The following is a 20,069-nucleotide window of genomic DNA, read 5'->3' as shown; positions in this document are numbered from 1 at the left end:
AACCTTTACACCCAGCCTCTCTTCAAATGTAGAGTATTTGACTCCAAATGTATTCTAAACTTTCCCTGCGTCATTGACAACTTGTTGGCATGCATTGACACTTTAGGCCTCTGGCTGTAAAAGGTTTCAGTTACATTAGAAGTCCACAGGAGGGTGTCTTTTCATCAGTGATGGTATGGCAGGGTTGGCCACCCCACTGCTGAAAAGCCTTTGAGATGAAGAGCATTTAATACTTCAGCGTAATAAATATTTGAAGGAAACACAATATACCGAATTGTAATGCAGTCTAAGATAAGATAAGATTTACTTTATTATTCTCAGACTGGGACATTTTTATGTCATCACTTTGATAAGACCCCTTTTATTGACACTTCCAGCAGCCCGATACTAAATTTAGATAGGGCATAAATATTATTTTCATCTTTGATTGATGTGTTGACTATTTTTATGATTTGCATTTTACCTTGAACGTACTATATAGATTTGTGTGCATGTACAAATGGTCTGCAAAGGCTAAAATCCCACAGTTCATACCAGAGGAAGTGTCTGTCCCACATACTCACCCCCTGCCTGAAATGCCTCGATCATAGTCCTTTGTTTACTTTTGTAACATCACTATGTAACACTTGCGTTTCTATTGGCTAGCACAGTAAAGGCACAAAATACAAATATGAAATCTGAAAATTTGCAGAATAGGGCCCCTTTAAACTTCATCAAATTAGTTTTCAATAAATGGGTTCAGATTTAATTTCTGCAATTTTTTAGTAAAGACTGAAAGATGAATGAAAAATGTGTAAAAATATAAAATGAGAATAATAAAATAAGAGGTAGGCTTTCAACCATTAGCCTATAAGTGTAGAAACTACACAATAATGAGCATTACAAGACCAGATAAAGTAATGGATGAATAAATATTTTAGAGTGATAATGAAGTAATGTTTTTTGAGTGATACATGCTCCAATATTAACTGTGGTAACGGGATGACCTTGACGTTTGAGCCGAAGGTCAGGGACAGTTCTATCACATCTCACTCTACACTTCACTACAAGCTGAATAAATATGGCAGACAGAAAGAAAAGCAGAGGCAGAGAGTGAGAGAGAGGCCCGTGACTGGTAGATGTGTGGCCTGCTCAGAGGGGTATTGTTGGAACTATGAGAGGACAATGCACTGCCCCCGCCCTGAATACTCGCCATACCAGCTGATCAGCCATTACCAACGCTGCTGCTGCCCCGTTACAATCCTGCTCACATACACACACACACACACACACACACACACACACACACACACACACACACACACACACACACACACACACACACACACACATACACACAACACACATTGCATCCCACTCTGCTTCAATCATAAGTTTAGTCTTACAAGGCAAAATCTTACTGCATATAACGAAGAGAACCCAAGTGGGAGGCCAGCAGCGCCGGACAAAGGGCTTAAGTCAAGGCATGCATGGGCACACACATGTTGTCTCGCAACTGTGTGTGTGTGTGTGTGTGTGTGTGTGTGTGTGTGTGTGTGTGTGTGTGTGTGTGTGTGTGTGTGTGTGTGTGTGTGTGTGTGTGTGTGTGTGTGTGTGTGTGTGTGTGTGTGTGTGTGTGTGTGATTTACAGCACGTTAAGTTTAGCCACTAGCACCTATCTGTTCCCCCTTCAGCAATAACATTTCTCTTCCAGCCACCCAGAGAGGACCAATGCACACATCACACCTGCTTATTATTTCAGGATCCCTGACAAAAGCCCTGAAAGTGGAAGGGTGTGTGAACAGGAGAGGGGGGAGGGTTCATGTTATATGAAAGACACTGGTAGAAGAAGTATTAAGATCATTTAAATGTCACAGTGTACAAAATACTTCATCACAAGTTCTTAATTTAAAACTATAAGGGCAGGAGTATCAGCAGGATTACTTAGAGGGTGATTGTCAGTGATGCATGAACAGTTCTTCATGGAGGTCATGTTTGAGCTGATTTTACCTGGTCCGTATACTGTTTAATCTACAGAAACAATTACTTAGTTAGTCAATAAACAGAATAAGCAACAATATGGATAAACCATTCTGTAGTAAAATGCAACTGTGAGGATTTGCTGCTTCTTTATGTTTTAGATATATATAAATAAATACAAAATATGTCTTGTGTTTTTATGTTGTTAAAATGGACATTTTACCTAAGCAGATTTGAAAATGTGTTGCCTAGTTCCTTACAAATAATTTAGAGAATGATACTGATGAAATCTGAAATTTAGTAGGCCTAGTGTAAGCAAAGGTGAAAGTTGCATGAACTGGAAATACTCAAGTTCAGTCTGAATACCTTTAAATCCACTTTGGAGAATATCTTATAACATGTTCGTCTTGCTAAATCTCTTTTGTCTGGGCTGTTTAAATTTCCAGTGATTATAAACAAGGTGCTTAAAATCGAGTCGAGTTCAATAATTCATTCTGCATTCACGTTCATTGTTGGTGCTTTAAGCATGTTGATCATTATACTTAATATGTTTAAAGAAGTAGGAGTTTGAATTCAAAACTTATAACAGAGTTTTTCTAAACTATAACTTCTACCACCACTGCTCAAATGTCTTCAGTGAGGGCACCTGGACACACACACACACACACACACACACACACACACACACACACACACACACACACACACACACACACACACACACACACACACACACACACACACACACACTTCACAGGACAAATGATGGACAGTGAGAGGTGTACATACCTAGAACTGTTATGTTTTGTTATTCTGTGGGCGTAGGGTGTGTGAGAGAGGCAGGGGCTCTGAGGGGACGCGCCTCCTCCCCTGTGATAGCGGAGACGCGCAGCGCGCTCCTGACAACCCACTCGTGCTGCTGCTATACTGTAATCATATGATAGGGAGTCGATCCCCGCTGCAGAATACCGACACACCGGGCGGACACCAGCAGAGCAGCCGGGGCGGACGACACCACACGAGAGCAGGTTTTTATTTTTAACAAGTGCGTGGAGTCTGTTAACGTGTCGCCACAAGTGTCAAAACAGAGCCAAACTCCCCCTACAAAAGGAACTTTTTTCGAACTCTGGACAGAGAGTCGGCACCGGGAGGAAGAAGAGAGGACACACAGACGAAACGTTAACCCAAGGACAGTCTGTTTCACCGGGACTGAGACTTGAGTTTACTCCGCTATCAGAGCGGCGGTCAGCGGGTCGCGGCCGGTGGAAACCCCTGGGGTCTTCGCATCGCTTGTCTGGGCGTGTGCGTTCTTTTTTTGAAAATACCCACCGCAAATTTCTCATCTAGTCACTTTATTGTAGAAGCTAAAGCCATGGTTGGAGAAACAGAGGTGAAGGAGAGACCCAAGTCCAACCCGGACTACCTAATGCAGCTGATGAACGACAGGAAGGTGATGAGCTCCCTGCCCAACTTCAGCGGGATCTTCTCGCATCTGGAGCGGCTTCTGGATGAAGGTAACTCGGTTTATTCTCGGGTTAAACCCTGTGTATTGGAGACTCTAACTACTTGTCACACTACAGAGAAAATCTTTTTTTCTTGGCTAATTTGATGGTCAGTGTCATAAAAGTGTCCATTATTGACTCACTTTATTGAAAAGTCATTAACTGCCCGAATTCCTCTCTGGTTCCTAGGAAACAAATGTCACCTCCATCAAACCCTGAATGATACGGGCGATAAATTATTAAACTCTTACATTGTACTTGTTGCCTTTCACTGAATTCCCTTACAGAGATGTGGTTGTAAATCCACATTAAAAAAACGAATAGAGATGTGTACCTTAAGTCACATTTTTAATTTGTTGAGAGCAGCAGACACACGCACGCACGCACACACACACACACACACACACACACACACACACACACACACACACACACACACACACACACACACACACACACACACAGACGGGCAGTTGGTGATGGGAACAAACAGACAGTTGTTAGTCTTTCCCAGTGACCTAATGCGCAGGCTTATGTGAATGCTGCAGCCCATCCCTGAGCAGGAACGAGAGCATGTCACTGTGTAAAAGATTTGATTTGAGGCTGCTTTACATGCTGCATGTGCAACTAATCAATGCCCTTCACTTTGTTGGTGTGTCTAACTGAAATAACAACACAATCACACAGGATTGCAACAGTTGTTTTTAAAGTCACATCTTATTTGCCAAACAACTCTTTTATCGAATGTCAAGGCCTGTTGTTGCTACTGTTGTTTCACATCAGGATCACCAAGATCCTGACTTTGTGCTCTTTGACAACTTTCATGACGCAGCAAGACTGATCTCATAGCAGACGACCTCTGCAGCCTGACAAATAGGTCAGGTTAACATCCAGTCTCTCCAGTCGTGTACATGTTGACGACTGACAGCCAGGCACATTCATCCCTCACCCTTGATAACGTGACACCCTCGGTTAGAATGAAAGGCATTGTGCCATGCTCATTTTCAGCCTGGCTGTGTCTTCTGCCTGAGTAATGTGGACAAGGGCACTGTACCAAAAAAGTTTTGCAGGGTAACAACAAAACCTCAGTCAGTCAAACATCTTGTCCGGTTGCAAGTTTTTGGCATATTTGGAAACAGTGCGGTGGAGTCCGGTCTATGTATAAACCAATGACAGGTTGAAGTGCTAAGATAAGACATGCTACAGTCCCCCACTCCACCCTCCACCCTTTATCTCTCTCTCCTTCTTCTACTCTCTTGTTCTTCTTTCACTTCTCATTTTCCTCAATGCTCTAACTGAAGTGTGACAAAAGCGCTGCTTGCCTGTGCAGATTTGTGTGTGTTTCTGTGTGCCTGTGTGTGTGTGTGTGTTTGAGTTTTAATTGTCACTTTTAGTCTGTAACAGGTCAGAAGAGGTTATTAGAGGATCATCATTGTCCCTGTAGCTGTGCCTGTAATTATAGCATCCTACTGTAGTTATTATGGTCAGACTTATCAGAGCAGGGAGACATGCCTGTCAGCCTGCTTAGGTCAGATGATATTTGTGCCTCGAGGCAGATATTCTGTCGTGTGTGTGTGTTGGTGTGAGTTCAAGCTGGGGGTCTGTTGGTATGTGTTGCGTATGTGTTTGTGTAGCGCAGTAGTCAGTTATTATTGTGCCAGCGTGTCATTACAAAGGCATCAGTGGCTAGCATCGTTCATTGAGACAACACTAAACAAGCAGACAGCCAGACAAACATAGTCTCACTTATTTATGATGGAGTTTCCGCATCAAACCTAAGGCAAGATTTGGACCATTTAGGTACTTCTTAAGAAGAAATGCCAACAATTCCAACAACTGCCAACATTTTTTGGTGATCATTTTTTTATTTTTAACTAAATTAATATCTTTGAGTTTTAGACTGAAAAACACATTTGAAGGCACCTGGGACTCTGGGAGAATGTGCACGACACACTCAACATTTGGCGGCCACATTTTTGGTCAATTGGGAAAATGTATGATTAGATTTATTATACCAATTAGGTAGGCTATGCACTGTTAGAGTTGGAATACGATCCCCAGTAAATAAAGAGAAGAAGAACAAGCACGATAACAATTATGCTGACACTATTGCAATTTGAAATACAAGTTTTTTAATGTATATTTTTACATGTATTACCCTCATTTGTGCATAAACTCCAGGATACAAGCTTGCTTTCAAAGAATAAGAAAAAAGAAGTCAAATGATCTTATCTGTATCGGCCATGAGAAGCAGCTAAATATCGGTATAAGCTAAGTTAAAAAATGTATCATGAATCTTTATGGTTTCTGTTGCCTTTTAAGACCATATGATTTTTAGTCAAGATTTTGTTTTGAAAAATAATCACTAGTTGCAGCCTTATTGTTTTGTAAAAATGTGGATGGCTGTTTATATTGTTGCTGTAACACTATCTTGTGCAAGGACCTCATAAACACTAAGGGGTCGAGAAGTCACTGTGACCACGCTGACATGTTTGTTTTTTTTCTTAGTATTTACAGAGTGAAAGGGTAAAACGTGTGTGTGTGTGTGTGTGTGTGTGTGTGTGTGTGTGTGTGTGTGTGTGTGTGTGTGTGTGTGTGTGTGTGTGGAACACAGTTGGAAATAGAAATGGACATAAAGAAATTGTCTGCAATAGAAGAGGACTGAATGCATAGGTGGTTATATTCTACATTGGGGTGCAGAATGCTGGAAACTGTCTGTCTGTCTGTCTGTCTGTCTGTCTGTCTGTCTGTCTGTCTGTCTGTCTGTCTGTCTGTCTGTCTGTCTGTCTGTCTGTCTGACTGTTCGTCTGTCCCACTCACAGCCTCCTGTAATTCTGGTGACAGTGAGTCATCGGCCTAGTAAAGGACGGTCTGAGGAAACGTGACACTTATGGTTTGCTCATTCACACTTTCATGGACGTCCTCACTCAGTTACATTTTTCCTAACCTATCTCCCTCTTTCTGTCTTCCAGAAATCGGCAGGGTACGCAAGGACATGTACAACGACACAGTGAACGGTGGCATGTTTAACGGGCGGGACATGGAGGAGCTTCCCGAAGCTATCGGCCCTGTGGCTCAGCTCCAGGAGAAGCTCTACGTTCCTGTCAAAGAGTACCCAGACGTGAGTGGATAAATACGTGATCTTTGGCCTTCATTTTATCAGGTCACTTTATCTCCTCTTAGTGACAGAAAGGGCTGCCAAATAGTTACAGAGGCTTTTAATTACAGCTTTTAATTTCATCTAAAAGCTGATTTCATTCTGAGATCATCTTTGCTCACACCCAATGATGTTATCAAGGCTTAAAATAGATCAATAATTAACCCTGGACAGTGTTTCCAAAAAGATACAAATTAATAATTCACATTAAGACTCAGTGTAATCAAATTGTCAATATTCCCATGACAACATTTCAGTTAACACCATAAATTTGTAATAGAGCTTAAATAGGTGGACTAAGTTTTTTCCCAAAATATAGACAAGTGAACCGCAGTGAAGAAACTAGTACCTATCAGCTCCCGCAAAGCAGTCAAGCGCTTTAATATGGGTTACGTTGATCTAGATTGAAATGGCTCACATGATATTCTCTACGCATCAGCTTGCCAATCACTGAATACAATGACAGGCTGTCCTCACTCACATGACAGGAGGTTAACAGGACACACACACACACACACACACACACACACACACACACGCACGCACACACACACACACACACACACACACACACACACACACACACACACACACACACACACACACACACACACACACACACACACACACACACACACACACACTCTGCAAAACGGCTGAGATCAAGGTTAAATTTAGAGAGCAGTTCCTCTTTCTGGGTTTGTGTGTGTGTGTGTGTGTCGAGTGTCATCTTAGATCAAATGTGTTGCAACTTAAGTGAACATTTGTTTAAACTTGCTGGAGTTACATAGTAGGAAGAGGCTAGACAGATGGATTGAGAGACAAATGTGAGAGACAGAGGAATGAAACACACACAGAGGGACAGCTGTCTAGTTAATCACTCAGTCTTAGTGACAGATAAGGTTAAGAGAACGGCGCTGTCCTGTTATGCCGCCAGCACCCATATAATAATCTATTTTTGTCTCTCTTAGTAACACATCACAGATGCACAAACACTCACTTGCAGCACATGCAGACACACACACATTGTAAATAGACAGTCTTTGATGTATGTGTCAGTCTTCCTCCAGGCCTTTCTCTTTGATTATCAATGAGACTGTTTTGCTCTTCTGTGTAGTTTAACTTTGTAGGGAGGATCCTGGGGCCACGTGGACTGACGGCAAAACAACTGGAGGCAGAGACCGGCTGCAAGATAATGGTACGAGGAAAGGGCTCCATGAGAGACAAGAAGAAGGTATGCAAACTGAGAAACACACAATATACATGCTTTCATGGTCAGTTTCATTTGAGTACCTCTGTACATACAGAGGTTGTTGCATATTCACATCACCTGTACTTAAAGGTGACTTATTCGTTTGAAAGTCTTGTTTTCTGGTCAGGCAGAAGGGAAAATCCAAACCCCTCGCATGTCTGTACACTCAATATGAATTACAGTCAGGAGACAGCTAGCTTAGCTTAGCTTAGCATAAATACTCGAAATGGGGGGAGACCTGTACAAAACCTGTACTCTAACAAACGACTCCAGATGATAGAGCTGCATTGATTTGTTAACTAATAAAAAAGTTTATCTATTGACAAATAATCTCCAACGATTTTAGTCTACTAGATATTTTTCATGCATAAAATACTGTGAACAGTTTCTGAAATTATTCCATTTAACTGAATATCTTTGGTGTTGGTCTAACAAAACAACACACTTGAAGACATCAACTTGGGCCTTTTCAGTTTATTTTTGACATTTTATAGACTTTTTCTTTTAGATATTTTTTTTACAGATTAATCAATAATGAAAATAATACGTGCAGCCCTACCAAAGGGTCGCTGCAACCAGGATAAGATATAATCACACACATTACAGTAAAAACCGTAATGTGGCATATTTACACATCAGTTGTTGTATGGGTATAATAATGAGATACAACGTGTTAAATTAGGGAGATATAGAAGTTCTGCTTAGCACATAGCTACAGATAGAGCCAAACGAGCGATTTTGCCCTGTTCCCAATCCTTATGCAAAGCTAAGCTAACTCTGGCTGTGGGTTGATTCTATGGATGGGAGCGTTGTATCAGTCTAATTATTTTACTCTCTGCAAGAGACCCCAAACAAATTGGCAGCTTTTGGTTCCAATTCACTTTAGCAAAGTTTTAAAAGTCTACCGTCAGAAACATTTGGTTAAGACAGGGAGGCCGTCAAGATGCACTTCATGTGTACTTCCATTGCTGTCAGAGAAACAATGTTGACATGCTTCAAATTGATTTCATGTTAGTAATGCAATACCACTCAACGAAAAAATACAGAGGAGTACATGGTGGTCAGATGCCTTTAATAGGAGCAGCTTTGACCTGGAAGGAAGTCAATAGCAGGCTGCAGACTGAGAACGACTGTCTGTCTATCTATCTATCTATCTATCTATCTATCTATCTATCTATCTATCTATCTATCTATCTATCTATCTATCTATCTATCTATCTATCTATCTATCTATCTATCTATCTATCTATCTATCTATCTATCTATCTATCTATCTATCTATCTATCTATCTATCTATCTATCTATCTATCTATCTATCTATCTATCTTTCTATCTATCTATCCTTTCTCTATCAGAATGAGTTCTTGGTCGTCAGTTTTTCTGTCCTGGTGTTTGGTCCATCTGTTCCCTTTTCCGTTCCCCTGGTGTCTGCTGTTGGACGGAGTGGGCTCAAGCTTTCCAAACGGCAGGTGGAGCAAGTCCAGCATTCCTCCCCCTCCCCTCTCTCTGTCTCTCTATCTCTCTCTCTCCAGAACATTCCCTACCCCGCACGCCCCTCAGAGAGAGACACACACACAGAGACAGAGAGGAAGGAAAACAGAGACACAGTGGGAGGCAGTGGGGGAGATGAGAGGAAGATGTTGACTTTTGGTGTTTTTCAGAATGATACATCTCACTTGACAAAACATAGCGGATAGGATGTCCCAGCATGCCTTACTGAATACACAGAGCACTTCATAATTTCAGTTTGAAGAAGGGCTGAAACAAACAGTTATTCTCATTAGATTTTTTTTTATAGTTGATGGTTCCCGCACTAAGCTGTACTTAAAGGTGACTTTTCTGGAAGATGTTTACTTTCATACTACTCTCATATCAGTCTGTTGAATATGAAGCTACAGCAGGGAGGAGACGGTTAGCTTAGCATAAAGACTGAAAACAAGAGGAAACAGCTGGTCTGGCTTTGAAGTCACTTCAGCCAAGAAATGGTTCCAACACATAAAGTTCCGGTAATGGTTAAACAAAAGTAGTTTGTAAGACGGGTTGTCTAACACATTGGAAATAAACAGTTATCAAAGTGTTTGGACACACTTAAATGTGGAATAAAAGGGGGAGGGGGGGCTGGATATTGTTTAAATACGCACTACTCAACAGTATGGAGGTCTTCATAGCGTTGCACTCAGTTGTTCACATGAGAAGTGAGAAGAAGAGCTAAAGAGACGTGTGCAGTCTCACTTTTTCACCTCCACACAGCTGGACGATCACGGCATGAAGATCAGTGTGAATGTTGGCTTGACGGTTTCGGAAAGTTACACTCCCATCTGATGTTGGAAAGCTTTGGGGGAATTGGTTTCTGAAGCTTTCATCCATCCAATAAACAGTTTTAAAGAAGCATAATGGCAGCTTATCCCAAAGTTTCTTGTTTTGAGGGGGACATTGATATTTGAACCAAATGTCATGATAATCCGACCAAGATATATCATTCCAGAGCAAATAGTCCCAGGTAATAAATTATAAATAAACTTCCCTCACCAGTTCCCAGAGCCTAATACACTTTCTTAAATTGCTTGATTTGATGAACATCGAACACAAATATAGATTTTTAGTTGTATTTGGAAAGAAAAGCTATACAAAACAAACATTTACAAGTCTAACCATGTTCACCTGCTTTGTTCTATTTACTAAAGGGAAGGAGACCAACAAAAACAACCAACAACCGGTTTTGTTTAATTTAATAAACTATAATCATAGATGCTGTTGTCAACATAGGACTTTCAATTAGTAGACTATCTATTAAGCACTAGTTTGGATAAAGTGTCAGTAAGAAAAGGGAGGTAATAGATAAGGAAATAGCTAAGCAAAGTGCGATTTGGGGAGTGCCTCCTTTGATAAAAAGCAATATTAAACTTGTGAAATGGGTGAAGAGCAAAGTTTGATAACTCTTCCAAAGCTGTGTTACATAACCTTGAACCTAGTGTGTAGTCTGAGGCGATCCAAAAAATCAAGCCAAACTAGAATAAAAAGTGAAATCCTGTTCTCACACTGTGCCAGTCCTGAGCTTGTGTGGTGCATTCAAACGAAGCTCTAAAAAAGGTTTTTGTGTTTCAGGAGGAGATGAACCGAGGGAAGCCCAACTGGGAGCACCTCAGCGAAGATCTCCACGTCCTGATCACAGTGGAGGACACACACAATCGGGCCAAGATCAAACTCCAGCGTGCTATAAACGAGGTCAAGAAACTTCTCGTGCCAGCTGTGAGTATCAGTGCGAACCCCTTCAGTGACACATATTATGGTCTGGACCGATGGAAAAGCTGCGTGTGACTAGATGAGAGTTCACTGTGTTGGTATGCATGGAAGGGGGAAGGGGATTGTCAGTCCAAAAACTGTGTGTGTTTGTGTCTTTTTGTGTGTGTCTCTGTGTGTATGAGAGAGTATGTGTAAGGGGTTAGGGTAATTAGGGAACACGCATAAAGGGGTTTCCATAGTTACCCCGGGTTGTTTGAAAGGCTGCGGGAATGAATGGAGAGTCTGTTCACTTGTTCTCCCCACTCCATCACTCCTTTCACTCGTTCACAACTCACTTCATTCCCAACTACTGGCTACAGTATTCCTTTTTGCTCCCTGTTTTTTTGTCATCCACACAAAAGGACATTTTGATTGCACTCCTCAACATTTCTCACATTCTACAGCCCACCTACGTCCCCCCTACGGACATACATGCATGAACATGACGACAAATAAGAAGCGCATTGCACACATAGATGCAGGAGCTCTCAAAATGATCCCATTAAACGCACTAGCACAAAAGCTCATATTGCGAAAATCACAAGGCACCTTCCTTTTTTTCCCTTTGCAATATTCACAACAACAGAAATTGAATGAATAGAACAGCAGGGGGATTTCTATTGCAGCAATCAGCCGTCACTTCCACTCCAGTCACAGCACGGTGTGGGCCAGCTCCAGAAGTTAAAGGGTGTAAGAAGTATCTGTGGGCAATCAGGAGCTGGACACCTGCTAATCTTTGTTTGTGAATGTGTGTGTGTGTGTGTCGAGGGTAGGTGATATGTGTTAGTTTAACCCAGCCGACCTTGCTTTCCGACTGTAAATCAGTCAAGCTTTTCACCAAGCTGTAACTGGAGCTAGGAAAGTAAATATGTCTTGTGTGGTGAAGTCACTGTATTCAAGGACCAGTCAACTGCATTTCAAACAATGACATTTGTTTACATGCACACTAATGTTGCACTATGGTTACAAACATGATAGATCTTCGTGTTGCACACAATCCAACTAACATACAGTTTGGAAAAGAAAAACATGTGGTCGGAAGGAAAACACACTTTTTGATATGCATAAATAAAGCATTTTGGACCTGTTTAAGAAGGTGGTTTTAGGAACTAAAGAGAGACGCTGTGTTTCCCACCGACAAACAAGTCTTCCACCGGTGGAAAACTTTGAAATAATTGGAGTTATGCATATCTGCATTTGTTTGGGAATAATATGGAGATATCCTGATTTTCTCTGATTTAAATCATATTAGAACAAATATCTTTTGGTTTTGGGACATTAAAGACATCATCTTAGAATTTGAGAAATTGGGATTTTCAATATTTTCTGATATATCATAGACCTAACCATGATTTGCAGCCCTTCATCTAAACAGCCTTGTACAGATATTGTTTTTTAAAAGGCAAACCCTGAAATTTTTTGTGCATGTTGTGTTAATATAACAGAAGGCTAGTGCAAACGAAAAAAAACTTTCTCTCTTTGGCTTCATTATTTATTCCTGCATACTGTAACATTTGCTGACTTTTTGACACCCACAAAGTGAATTCATTCACTTGTCAAATGGCTGAATGACTGTTGTTGCTAAGTAAGCTGATTGTGCTGCTCTGCTCTGGTGTAGGCTGAGGGGGAGGACAACCTGAAGAAAATGCAGTTGATGGAGCTGGCCATTCTCAATGGGACCTACAGAGACGCCAATGTCAAGATGCGTAAGGATGACATCATAGTTAACTTGTGGAGGAGGGATGGTGGGTCTGGGTACAGGAGTCCACTGTACATATAAACAATGCCTTTGTTTCTCTGGTAAATAGACTGTTTGTCCTCTCCTCTTCTTCCCTGTCTATTGTTTGTGTGTGTTTGTGTGTGGGTGTGTGCATACTTGCATTATTGCAAATTTGTGTGCTGCACAGCCACCGCTGGCTTCCCTCTGGGGACACCTCAGGCGCCTCGGCTCATCACAGGTCCGACGCCGGTCCTGCCTCCCTCCCTGCGCAACCCCACCCCGGTCAACACGCAGACCATGTTGCCTCTGATTCGTCAGATCCAGAGCTCCGCCCTCATGCAGGGAGGCAATCCGCACCCGGCGCTGGTGCAGCAAGGGCCTGAATCTGGAATCATCTACGCGCCCTACGACTATCCCTACACACTTACGCCATCCATATTGGAATATCCAATTGACTCAACTGGAGTTTTAGGTACTTAGGAAGCAAAAGTTCATCATTTCATATCGAGTCAATGGATGTATTATGAGAACTGGATACTGGCCTTCAATGGAAATTCCTTAAAAAATCGCATAAATAAAGAAAAAACCTGAAAAATCCTAGGACACCAATATTTCGGCTGAACATCAAGCAACATTTGCACTATAGACGGTGGCTGTGACTAATTTTTAGTTTAATTATTTACAGTCAGAGTTGGATAGCTGAAAACATGGTATTCAACAAGCTATTTCAATTTGGCCCCATCCTATGACACATGCAGGCTAATTATCACATATCGCTCCACTTGAGGCTGAAGAACTACCGTTGCATTTTAAAGCATGTCAATCACAGCATTTCTAACATTAAAGCTTATAAACATGTTCTGGTCAATCTAAAAATACATCTTTGAAACGGAACATTTGAATCGCATGTCATCAATGCTAAAAAAAATGCATTTTCAAATAAACCCATTATCTTTGAACATGGGTTTTAAGTGTCTTAAGTGTATGCACTTCAGAATTTTCAATTTCATTAATTTAGAATGTTTAAAGAATATCAAATAAATGTCAACCTTTTTTGAGGTTGCTGCATGGAAAATGTGCCTGTACGTCCCTCGATGCACAACATAGTTTCTTGCTTTTGAAATAGCCAACCCTGAGCAAAGACCACATTTTTACAAATCTTGACGGCCCGTGATATTTTCTGACATTTGTATTTTGCAACTGGGACAATTTGGAGGCCAAATCCAGCTCTTGTAATACATCCGGATTACATGCATAAATGAAAACTGATGCTAATTGTTGGGCTAACAGTCCCTTCTTCCTGTGTTTTTGCAGGTATGGCTTTCCCAACCAAAGGCTAGGCGATATCAACCCTTCCTAGCACACACACGGACTGGCTTGCAGAGACCCCCCCCCCCCCCCCCCCCAACATACTTCTCCCACATAGCAAACACTCAAAGTTTGCTCATACTTTAGGATGACAGAGAGTCATTCTGTAGTCAAGTGTCCATTCCTGTTAATTTCCTCTTTGTATTAGCAGACTAGTGTTGTGGTTTGACAGCTATTTAACTTTTTTTAATAGTTCAGCTTCCGCTTGTAATTTTAACACATTTTAGTGAACCCATAGATATTTTAGCGCTGCTGTTTGTGATTTAATATAAGCTTATTTTAATCACAGAGCTATAGAGTGACTTTGCTTACAGCCGATGTTGAATCTACTAGTGAAGCTTAGTGAGAAATTAGTGGTTTGGATTAATATTTTCTTTAGAGAACAGAAGACCACAAAACAACAAGAATTCTCTCTCTTAGAGAAGCAAGATGTTTGTTTTTTTTTTACTTATTTTCGCCCTCAGCCTTGAACACTTTGTAAATTCCTGGTTTCACTGATGTTGGTGCCATGGGTGGACTGTTTGATGTCTTTCTGATGAGTAACCTTCTGTGTTCTGTTTTGGCGATGTCAATGGCTGTTAGCAGGTGCCATGACCACTAAGGTACGACGCCACGACAAGAGAATCCATCCTTACCAAAGGGTAGTGACCCCAGACAGAGGTTAGTTAGCTCACCAGCCACTTTATGTGTGTGTGTGTGTGTGTGTGCGTGCATGCATGCGGACCAATGGACCAATTTCAGTTTACACTTGTTTGTATTACCGCATGCCTAAAATAAAGAAATGAAATATCAGGCGCAAAAGGTCACACGCTGAAGCAGCTTCAGTGTAAAATGTGAAACGTTTCTGTTGCAGTCAAGGGAAATAAGCGAGTAGATTTGGGAGAAACTATGTGAGTGGTGACATCTGCAGCGTTATCTTTGCTCGCCCTGGTAGATAAACTGGACGGCTTGCAGGCCGGGACCCTCTCAATTAAAATGGATCGCTCCGTTCATGTGACTCAGTCCTTGTGACTATGGAGTCCTCTCTCAGAAACTTTTTTTTTGTTGTTGTTTTTATCTCTTCAGTACTATTTTTAAACCCTGCAAATAACTGTGGGAAGTTTTATTTATACCCAATTTCATTCCAGTAGATTTCCACAAATGTTTTTATTGTTATTGATTAAATCCTGTGTTGTGCCCAATGACTATATGACTCTTAAAGTAACAGTGATTGTCTTTTTTTCTGAAGGTCATTCAATTCAATATGATCTTTGGTCTTAACTACTAAAACACAGCGTGTGATAACTACTGAAGCCTGTGTTACAAGCTCTTTTGTATAAAATACTGTTGTTTGTGGTCTTATCAGTCGCCCACTGGACTTGATCATTGGGGCTGTTTACATCTTTCATATATTTCCTAGCCAGAGTGGTGCTGTTACCATGTATTTAGCTGCAAAATAAATTTGTATATAGGGATTTTAAGGATTTAAGTGCTTATATGAAGCTTATGGAACAAGATCGCTTTGGAAATAGTATTTTTCCTCTTTTTTTTAGTTTTTTTTTAGTTTGTACATTTTTATTTTTGTTTCTACGATATGCTTTTTATAGATGAAGTGTCTCCATGTAAACTTCAAACTTTTATTCAAGGTGTGTAGCTACTACTGTTTTAGTCACCGCGAAAGGTGGCAATGAAGGCAGTGTTTTGCTCTGTCTATTTAAGACGAGGTGACCTTCTCGATTCACAGGCCTCGTGACTGTTTTATGCAATAGAAAATGGACTAGCTAGCTACGATATATGTGTGTGTGCGTGTGTGTGTGTGTGTGTGTGTGTGTGTGTGTGTGTGTGTGTGTGTGTGTGTGTGTGTGTGAGCCGTGGTGCTCTTGTTGTACATGATGGACAAAAAACACTAAAAGGCAATAAAGATGACTATTGAAAAAAATTCTCTAAAGAAAGCCAAAGCCTCTAAATTCTTGTAGCTAGTCTGTCTACTATTAAATTGTTTCTTAAGACCCTCTAAAATCTCCATCTCTTAACCTCTCATCGCTATCTCTTTTGGTGCCTCTTTGCTTACTCTAGTACGTGCTCTTCTAATACTTATAGCAAATTGATCAAACCATAATCACAATTTTAATCATCCAGATTTTACGCCTGCTGCTCAACAATAGCTCTACTTGTCAGTAAGCGAAAGTATTTCTGAGGCCCAGACACTTTTCTTGGACATAAAGGTCACTCTCTCACCCACATCCCCCTCTGTCCATGGTTTCACTGTCTGTCTGTACTAGACCAGCTAGCATGAGTAGTATCACTATAGCAGCGGTCCCACGGCAGGAGGGGCATCTCCTAAAACTTAACCCTGCTAACACCTTCATGAGCACACATGAGCATCGCTAACCAGCCATTCCTCGTGTCACCACCCGGTGGTTGATGTGAGTCCTTCTGAATGGTCATGCAGGGCTCATGAAGGTGTTGCGCAGCTCTTCCTGTAGCGCCCGTCATGCTGTGAGACTGTAGTAGATCTGCCTTGTTGTCATCCTGACGCCACTAGCTGACACTAATCTCTCTTCTATCTTTTTTTCTTTTTATGTCCCCTTTTATGTGCCCTTTTTGTTTCCTTTCCACGTCTGTCCGTCTGTGTCTGTCTAACTCTAGCTGCCACGGCAACTAACCCATGACCCCTTGACCTTCTGACCTTTCCGCCCACTGATGACCCATCCATCTCCGCCTGCTGGCGTGCTCATTGGCCCACGGCCCCGTCACTCCCCAAGCTCAGCCAACCAGACCAGCACATTGGGAACAACCCGGCTGCTTCTGTCTAACCAGCCAACCAGATGACAGCAATCATGGGAATAAACCTCAGGACCCCGCCCACCACCAAGTCCTAACATAAACTTTACCAAACGTGCCTTCCTTCCCAAAGTCCAAAGCCAGTCGGAGAATGTTTTATAACCAGTCGAAACCCCAATCTGTAACAGCTGCTGCCCTGCATAACAAGTAGACTTTTCTGGGGATGGGCTCCTAAACCCAGCTGCCCTGCCCACAGCCCATGTGATGCAATAATAATGACTCTATTAATAACATGGTAACTATACTTATGATAATGGTACTTATCCAGTACAAAAAACCCTCCACAACACTCAAACATAGAGAGATATGTTGGTATTTTCAAGCTTCTTTTGTCCATCTGGCACCTCTTACTTGAAGGAAAATCTACCAAATGATCATTTGTATATTCAATTCTCACCCCATGTTTCATATATTTTCGAAGCAAACATTGTTTTCTTGCATGCCTCCATGGTGAAAAAAGAATCGAATAGCTGTTGATATTCTTTACTTTTTTTGATTCTCCGTTCACTGTGGTGAAATGCAGGAAAGACAAAGTTTTCCTAAAGAATTCAAGGGAACACTGGGTGAGTAATTGGTATGATACTGGCAATTTTGGATGGAAGAACTAATTATAATTTTCTGCACACTCTTTAAAGGGAATAATTAAATACATGTATTGTTTACGCCTTATAATTGGCATTTAAATGTTAATATATCAACACATTTTCTCTTCAGTGGTAAAACAAACAATGTATTTAAATTGTTACTTGTTACTTTTCTTCTCGTATTATTTTGTGCATTAGTTTCTCAAACAGGACAAAAAAGCCATCGCTAAAGTAAGGTAAATGTTTTCAAGGTCAAAAGAAACCTGTGATCAGTTAGGAAATCCAAAATGCCAAAGTATGTTTTTGAGCTTTTTCTAAACAAGTAAATCTCCTAACTGACTCAACATATGCAGTATAAATGCAATGTCTGTACTTCAGTACGGACACACACAGAGGGAAGGTTGCACTCATTTCTAAACAGAGGACTTACACAGCGGTGCCTTTTTCACACTACAGTATTGTACGAGCTTGAACAACAGTGCCTTTATTTATTTTAGAGCGATGGAACAATGTTACACCTAAATCTTTCCCTACAATGTGGGTTTGTGCCCAGCATGAAATTATGTCCTTAGGGTGTATGCAGATTATTTGTCATTATCTACATTTTATGGCGCACACCCATAACTCTTCTATTCTCGATTCAGTGCCAAAAGAAAGTGGCTCATTTGAATCGGAAGTGCAATTGAAGCAGCAGCTATGATGTTTGAAATGTTTATGTGTCAGGTTCGGACACCTCCGAAGAACAGTGTTATATTTTATCTTTTTGTTTTGTTTGTGTTTTTGATTGTTTTTGAAGTCCTTCATATTTCTGCATGTGTATCCACTTTTTCAGAAGGTTTGGTATGGTTACACACAAACCAACTGATGCCTTGACATAAAAAAAAAGAAGAAAAATCATGGAGCCGTAACATTTGTAACAAGTTTATAATGTATTTTTATATTCAATTTTGTAAGTGAGCATAACATTAAATGACCTTTTCAGACAAAAAAACATTATGCCTTATTGCGGAGAGTAATTTGATGAATTCAACGATCTTTCACGTGTCAATATTAGTAACCAATGTCCTGATATACTGGAATCTCTGACTTCCTCTGTATTAACTTGAGCCTTTGAGATCAACATTGCTTGCCTCCTGTGCCTTTTGTATACTATAAGTGTGACATTAACAGTGTAGAACAACATTAATCTACTCTTCAGTGACAAGTGTAGGTTACTAACTGTTACCACTTCTGTGATTATTAACCACTTTAATGGTATCTGTGTCTGCTTTGGATTCCTTTACAAAGAAAATATGTGTGTCTAAAAAAAATGGAAAGATATGTGTTGAACTTTTAACTTTTAAAGTGAGCAGGAATAACTCTTTGTACAACATTAAACTCATAGTTGTTAAACTAACAAACTTTGTTGCTTTTTCTCTGTAGATCTTAATTATGCAAATCAGCTTCCTTTCTGCATACTAATCACCAAACACTCCTTAGATACGACGGAGGGGGGAAGAGAAACTGGCAGATACTTGAGACAAAATGCAAGGAAAAGGCCACAACATGTTTTTCCCACTTCTCCTTTTCTGTGCTCCTTCTCTTGTCCTCCTCCTGCTATTTAAGTAGACATTACACACATGGATGTGTGTAATAAGAGAGAACAAAACACACCCAGCTCACCATGGTTTCTCTGAGGCATGCACATGTATAACAGAAAAAGAGACGGGGAAAGGGGGGCTCAGGTTTGGAGGATGGCTGGGGAATTAAGGGGAAATTGATTGTGCAAGCTCGCCCTCAAACATCTGCAGAGTAAATATAACACGGATCATAGTCTCTCCCTGATGTCTCTGACATGTCTCATGGTAGCTACATTTGTTTCAATTAGGCTTTTCTTTGTCTCTCTCCAAGGGTGTAATTATTAAAAATTAAAACCCGAGAGGGTCATTTGAAAAAAAAAGGGAGGGTAATGTGAGCCTTTGACACTTGAAGTTCCCTTTAAACTGCACATTTAAGGTTTCACACGCCAGGAAAGGAAAAAAAGGTTTCCGTGGTGAATGCAGCAGTGGGTGGCTCATTCGTCCTCTTCCTGCCCTTCCTGCCTTCATTGTGGAGTTGAGGGGTGATATTGAACTTCAGGCTTGGAGTTGAGCCTACATGCTCAGTGGCCGATCACAGACAGAGAGAGGGGCGGGGGGGTGGGGGGGGAAAGAGAGGGGGAGAGAAAGGACATAATGTGACCGCTGCTGACAATCTGGACAGGAAGAAGCGGAGTGAGAGATAGCAAGAGGGAGAAAGTACAAGAATACACTGTGTGGATATCAATGGGTGGGGGTGCTTGGATGGATGGGTGTGCACTCTTCTGTTTTTCCTGTTTTCAGTCAAGTTTCTTGCTCTTTTAAAAAAAAGTCTAAAACACTCTTCCAGCATCTGCTAATGTAT

General features: G+C 41.0%; 1 protein-coding gene across 5 annotated transcripts; it reads left to right on the top strand.

Annotated features, from left to right (window-relative positions):
• Window positions 1-2,865: 2,865 nt before the first annotated feature.
• Window positions 2,866-19,048, top strand: qki2 (QKI, KH domain containing, RNA binding 2). Of its 5 annotated transcripts, none has more exons than XM_063893206.1 (9): window positions 2,866-3,473; window positions 6,434-6,582; window positions 7,736-7,852; window positions 10,977-11,120; window positions 12,772-12,859; window positions 13,061-13,345; window positions 14,164-14,187; window positions 14,824-14,901; window positions 16,870-19,048. In XM_063893206.1, the coding sequence occupies exons 1-9, from the start codon at window positions 3,332-3,334 to the stop codon at window positions 16,890-16,892; spliced, it is 1,050 nt and encodes a 349-aa protein (XP_063749276.1). In that variant the 5' UTR covers window positions 2,866-3,331; the 3' UTR covers window positions 16,893-19,048. The 5 variants fall into 5 exon arrangements, 4 of the variants coding, with proteins under 4 accessions (XP_063749276.1, XP_063749275.1, XP_063749277.1 ...); XM_063893205.1 differs by having other exon boundaries at window positions 12,772-12,898; XR_010166605.1 differs by lacking the exon at window positions 14,164-14,187 and having other exon boundaries at window positions 12,772-12,898; window positions 14,188-14,901.
• The last annotated feature ends 1,021 nt before the right edge of the window (window positions 19,049-20,069 follow it).

Source organism: Eleginops maclovinus, chromosome 10 (assembly GCF_036324505.1).
Source record: "Eleginops maclovinus isolate JMC-PN-2008 ecotype Puerto Natales chromosome 10, JC_Emac_rtc_rv5, whole genome shotgun sequence".
In the NCBI taxonomy this organism is placed as follows: Eukaryota; Metazoa; Chordata; class Actinopteri; order Perciformes; family Eleginopidae; genus Eleginops; species Eleginops maclovinus.
This window is presented reverse-complemented; position numbering and strand designations above follow the sequence as displayed.

Coding starts and splice junctions, on each gene's coding strand:
- qki2 (XM_063893205.1), top strand. CDS start 3,332: ATGGTTGGAGAAACAGAGGTGAAGGAGAGACCCAAGTCCAACCCGGAC. Junction 11,121..12,771: donor AGAAACTTCTCGTGCCAGCT/GTGAGTATCAGT, acceptor GCTCTGGTGTAG/GCTGAGGGGGAGGACAACCT. Junction 12,899..13,060: donor TAACTTGTGGAGGAGGGATG/GTGGGTCTGGGT, acceptor TGTGCTGCACAG/CCACCGCTGGCTTCCCTCTG.